This window comes from Ahaetulla prasina, chromosome 6 (assembly GCF_028640845.1).
Source record: "Ahaetulla prasina isolate Xishuangbanna chromosome 6, ASM2864084v1, whole genome shotgun sequence".
In the NCBI taxonomy this organism is placed as follows: Eukaryota; Metazoa; Chordata; class Lepidosauria; order Squamata; family Colubridae; genus Ahaetulla; species Ahaetulla prasina.
Window position 1 is genome coordinate 62,075,242 of NC_080544.1, and position 6,000 is coordinate 62,081,241.

Consider the following 6,000-nt stretch of genomic DNA (forward strand, 5'->3'; position numbering starts at 1 on the left):
GGATCCAAACCCAGAGGTGGTCTTGAACAATTGTGAGTATCCACTCTACCTACACTGATAGGCAGATGGTACTATAACTAGGCATGTCCTAAGCTTCTTCTCCTCCTGCTCAAAGATCAGCAAGCCTCCAAGACTTTCCATGACTTCATTGAAATCACCATATGCTCAAATTTATTCTCTAAAGAGGCAATGGATGAAATTTATCTATTTCATTACGCTTCGCAATAGAATTTAGGGCTGCAGAATTCATGATGTGGCCTGAAATATAAGAAACCTACTGAAAACAAAAACTGAAAAGTCTCAATAAACTTGGTTATTCCCATTATATAAGAGAGGAGGCCCTGGGTGCACATAATTGCAATTAATAATGATTACTATAAATAGTTATAATGTAATATCAGGAGCTATTAGGTTTAGTCCTCATCAGGAAAACCTCTACCTATTCGGTATAGAAACAATGAAGGAGCCATTCATAGGTATCTATAGGTCAAATGACCAGGTAGGAAGTACAAGAGCAAATGCATCTTTCTTGTGTTCTTCCACAGCAAAACAATCCATCATACAAGGCTAGTAGCTGGTATTATCCTCCAGTTTAGGCACAGATTAACTCTTCATTAAATAAGTTTCCATAAACATAGGATAGTAACAGGCGCCTGGTGACAAAGACAACGTGTTCTTCTGTCGCGCTCCCAGCATTTGGCTTGAGCTAATTAAACTCATACATCAGTGTGCATTTCTAGATAGATCATTAGGGAAATGGCCATTAATTAAGTTGCCTTCCTAAACACGCACAGACATGCACTCAGAGCTTGCACCTGTGCGCGGGCAGTGAAGAAAATGTACTTGATCCTTGTAACCCCTGCTCTTCCTCTTCTGGGATTTCAGCTTTCCCCTTGGACCTTGGAAGACCTGGTTTTTATGCTCCTAGTGCTGTCAGATAAAGTTGCTGAACACATTACAAAATCCTTAGATGGAAAATAGTTCCGTTTAGGCTTATTTTGAACAGTTTCCAATAGTTTATTGAGGAAAACTGATTAGGAACCATGATCCTATATTTCATCATATGTTATAGCCACTATAAAGTATTTCACAAGAAAAGACATATAGATTAAAAATTAATCATATCCGCAGCTCCAAATTTCATTTTTGCATTGGCCCTGCATTATCATTTATACACTACTTTCCTAGAGATTCTAATACAAATCTATTCAATTTTGTGAATTTGCATACTTTAGCTCCGCCCAAATATTGGAGCTAATTCTCATTAATCTTAGCCAGCATATCTCACTAGATTGGGATGACTGGAATTTGGACCCCAATATATCAGAAGAATGTCAGATAGGAGAAAGATAGTGTAATTGTTATTATCTCCATTTAAATCCATACGTGATCTACTGGTAGTCCCAAGTCGGCTGGTGAAATTTCTAGTCCTGGGTGAACAAAATGACATCCAAGTACAGGTCCTTGACTTATGACCTCATTTGAACCCAACATTTCTGTTGCTAAGTGAGACATTTTACAATTTTTTGCCAAGTTGTTAAGTGAATCACTGCAGTTAAGTTGGTAACATGACTGCTAAGTGAATCTGACTTTCCCATTGACTTTGCTTGTCCGAAGGTTGTAAAAGGGGATCACATGATCCCGATATACTGCAGCTGTCATAAGTATGTCAGTTGTCAAGCATTATTTGTACCCTATGACTATCATTAAGTGTTGTACCTTAGAATTCTTGATGAACATATCTTTTCTTTTATGTACGCTGAGAGCATATGCACCAAAGACAAATTCCTTGTGTGTCCAATCACACTTGGCCAATTAAAAAATTCAATTCAATTCAATTCTATCCTATCCTATCCTATCCTATCCTATCCTATCCTATCCTATCCTATCCTATCCTATCCTATCTTATCTGAATTTTGATCATATGACCATGGGGGAATGCTGCAATGGTTGTGAAAAATGGTCATAAGACACTTTTTTCAAGGACATTGTAACTTTTAACAGTCACTAACTGAACCTTTGTAAGTTGAGGAGTACCTGTACACCAAAAAACTGGTGAATGCTTCTCTTGGTGCTGCTGGGTTCCCTGACTCAGTAGATACTACTAATTCTTTTTCAAATAAAAAATTGAACCAAAAAGTTGGCATATAGCAAAAGCAAGGCTCCAGAATCATTCCTATGAGCACCTCTAAGTCACCTACGATTTTCAAACTTACTTAGAAAACAAAAATGGTAGGTGGTAGCAGCTCAGGACTTTGTTTAGAAAAGGACTTCCTGGACCTCCAAAATAATCTCAAAGCAAAAATAAATAAAGCTGAGCGTGGGACAGAGTATTTTGGATTGGAAGCTGAGGCCAAAGGGAGTGGTGGGGATCAGTTTCATGTTTCTCTTTTTAAAAATTGACAGTTTTGTGACTATGGCAGCCATTTTGTGATATTGTTCATGATATGACTCAAAATTCCCAATCCGTCTACTGGACTCCAAAGGTTGCCTATCCCTGTTTTGTTCTCATTTTTTGGGATTTTACTTCCTGGGTTGAGGGCAGCAATTCAGCAATCACTGCCGATATGCCTGCAAAATCACCATTGGATGCCCATAGACAGGCTGCAAGAATCAAGAGAGCAGCATGACACGATAAAGGAAAAGCAAGAAGAATCTCTCCATCCCCGTGTTCAAACAGGATTGTATAGAAAGGCAATGGACTGAAGCGAGGCATTCATGTGCTGCCTCCTATGTTGTTTTTGATTGCTTCCCTTTGCGTCTTCGAGTCGGCTCTGAAAGTGGAAGATACGGGTAGGTTAAGAGGATTCAAGATTGAATCCACTTACTTCTTGAACCAAACCAAGATCAGAAACAACCTTAGGTGTCTGTTAGGATTAAAAGGGATGGATATGGTTTTCGATGTCCTTGGTAGCTGGAAAAAAAACAGTGGACGCCATTTTGTTCTTGCTGTGGACATTGATGGAAATCATCTGCATGATTTCATGCCCTATACCTTATGATCTTTTATTATACCAAGGGTCTGCTCTTAACACAGAGAATGCCGTGTGGACAAAATGCCCATTCTGAACCCCTGCTGCAGCAAATTTCCCCCAAAACACAAGATTGTGATAATAATCCCGCTTTTTGTAGTTGTCTTCTAGTTTTCTGATCATGTGATTCCAAATGCTGACTGGATGAAAAGCTTCTAAAAGAATAGTGTTTGGAGCAGGGATGTGTATTGTCAAACTAGAGAGAAGGCGCTTCAAGAGGGTATGTCTGCAGCTGCATATTTCCATGACTTTCATGATCTCTTAGGGTGTGGCTGACCACACTGCTGTTTGTACCCATATATGCAGAAACCAGTAGGGCTGGTGAAAACAGATTTCTTCTGTCGGAAAGAAATTGGGATTTGCATAACATTCTAACACTATGCAATAATCCCCTAATAAATGCATGCTTTGATTTCTTGCCATTGGTCAGAGGAAGGGAGAAGAAATTGCATGCGATTTTCTCAGTTGACACGTTCTCCTGGCAAATCCTGTACTTTCAAATGAGTAGAATGAAACTTTTAAGTGGACCGCTGTTCCGCATTAGCAAGCAGTTTCTACTCCATACTTTCTGCAATTTTCCTAAATGATAGTTGAACTCCTATAGAATCACATCACCAATATAATATAGATTGTTTTCCAAAAGCCTCACAATGATACAGGGTTTTCTGTCTCATTGTAGTGACATCACTCGTTCACAGAGTTGTTGTCCAAATGGATTTCTTTATCCTTCTCAGTGACATCATGTCTGTTCAGCCAATGACGTGTGCTGATATCAACCTAGTTAAGAAATGTCACAAGATGCCAACCCACCAAATTCTTGTTCAAAGTGCAGGAGGGCAAACGGGTTCAACCAATCAAAAGCACTGATATCATAAAATTCAGGTTTGAGCTTCAGTAATGACCAAGTATTGTTTCTGTTTCCAAATTTTTTTTTCTTTCTGAAGCCACTAACAAGAAAGAGCTACTGGCTTTGTCTGCATTGCTGTCTTTCCAGAGTTTGCTATTCCCAGCCCAGATCCTGCATTAATACTGCAGGCAAGTGATATTCTTTTCTCCCACAAAATCAAAGAATTTGGAACCAGACCTATCAGATCTTCAGGAAGCAGCCAGAATTCCGGGGCCCATAGAGTTACACTTCAGAGTTGGAACCATGCCTTTCCTCGGCCATGTCAAACTGCAGGATATCAAGCCAACCTCAACACTGGCATTGCCACTACTAGCAGCTGCTGCCACCAGCAGCACTAGTGCAATCTGGAGAGCAGCAGTCACCTTGGCACTCAGTTTTTGCTCGCTGCCGGAGGCGAGCACTCCAAGAAACGGCTCCCTGCTCAGGAAGATCCAGCGTGCCATTGGACAGCCGATAGCTGTCTCCACAGCGGCTCTTCAGCACATCCCCAGCGCACAAAAGTGCTTCCCCGTCCCCATCACTTCTATCAAACCTTCATTTCCACTTCTTACTCCCTGGTTTCCGAAGCCCGGGCTTTTCCATACGGCCCCTCCCCACCATTCTCTCCCAGAAGCCCACCCCTCAACCCAAAATTCCGCCCGCCAGTCTCACGTGGCACTCGACTATGCTTTCATAGCCTCCTCCCGCCCCGCATCATTCGCCAACTGCAACTTTTCTTCCCACCCAAAGTCTCCATCTCTTTGGGAATTTGGAAAACTTTGTCCCGGTCGGTTTGGGCACAGCAGAGCAGGAAACAGTTTTACTCACCGGGCAAGTGGATTGCCGGGGCAGCTCCATGCCTACCAGCTGGCCGCGAAGCACCCGGAGCGGGCAGGCGGGCGGACTGCCCTGTTCACGTGCGGATCCTTGTCGTTTTAGTGTCAGATCTCCGGCCACCGCTCTTTTGGTCTCGGCGTGCGTGAATGTGTATCTCTCCGGCTCTATCAAGTCAGCAGAGCGAGCGCCTTCTTATGTAAAGGCTTGCGCCCGCGAGGCGACCAATCACTGCGACCCGAGCACAGCAGGCACCCAATGGCAACGCCGGGAGGTGGAGTCGCCTGGCACTGATTTACTACCTGGAATTGCAGGGGAAGCGCGGCCAGGCAGCGCCGATCAATACGGAGCCAAACTGTGACGGGCGGTGAAGCTGGTTTGCGTGTGTGTGTGTGTATCCGTGCACTCATGGGGTGGGGTGGTGGGGAAGCAGCTTTCAAGAGCAGGCGTGTAACCTTTATAAGGGAGCAATAATCTCCGACGACACCACCCTTGGCCACAAAGAAGAGCAGCGTATTGAGTGGGCGTGGGTATCGCAGGTGCCACCTGTCCTGCGCCCTCTTGAAGCCAATTCTGACCGGACTATCTTCTATCCCGTATCTTTTACGTGGAGAAAAAGATCAGAGGAAAAGTGCACTGGCTGGAAAGTGGAGAGGCTGCGTGCAAGGATGAACGAAGTAAAGCCGGGGACCCTCGCATCCCAAGGATGGAAGAGGGGAGTGGGCTTGCCAAGAGGGCTGTGGCCTTAGGGAGCAGCGCTGGCGCCTCTTCCAGTAACAACCCTCTCCTCCCCTTCCCCGACTGCCTGCCGCTGTGTCCAAAGTCCCCGGACATTCGCTCTCACCGCCCCGTTCCCCATTGATCCTAACACCCATCTTAGATGCCCCCTATGATCTTCGCCACCTATGACTTGTTGCCATGTGTCTCCACTGCCTCACAAGTTTGGTTGAAGATGGGAAAACCTGGCTTCTTCTCTGTTAGCGAGAGACAAGGGAAAAGATGGAAGACAGGACCGTGGAGCTCGCTGAAGTTTCCACTCTTCCCGTCTCAGCTACTCCAAGGTTTTCTTAAGCAACAGGCTCTGTATAAATTTCATCTTGAGGGCCAGAAGGGGAGATGCCTCTCTTCTTCCTGAGTCCTTGCTTCCTTTGGCAGATCCTGATATCCAAGTTCTCAGCACTGTGCCCACCATGCCCAGTAACCAGGCAAATATTCAATTCCTTTATTTTTGGCTTTGCGTGTTTGGGC

At 44.2% G+C, this 6,000-nt stretch overlaps 1 protein-coding gene across 3 annotated transcripts in view; it reads right to left on the reverse strand.

Moving 5' to 3' along the window:
• Positions 1-4,932, reverse strand: part of CRTAC1 (cartilage acidic protein 1) — a 36,578-nt gene extending 31,646 nt beyond the window's left edge. For all 3 annotated transcript variants that reach the window (XM_058188283.1, XM_058188284.1, XM_058188282.1), the window contains exon 1: positions 4,747-4,932. In XM_058188283.1, coding sequence (XP_058044266.1) covers positions 4,747-4,776 — 30 coding nt within the window. In that variant the 5' untranslated portion in view covers positions 4,777-4,932. The remainder of the gene's footprint in view (positions 1-4,746) is intronic.
• Between the last annotated feature and the right edge of the window lie 1,068 nt (positions 4,933-6,000).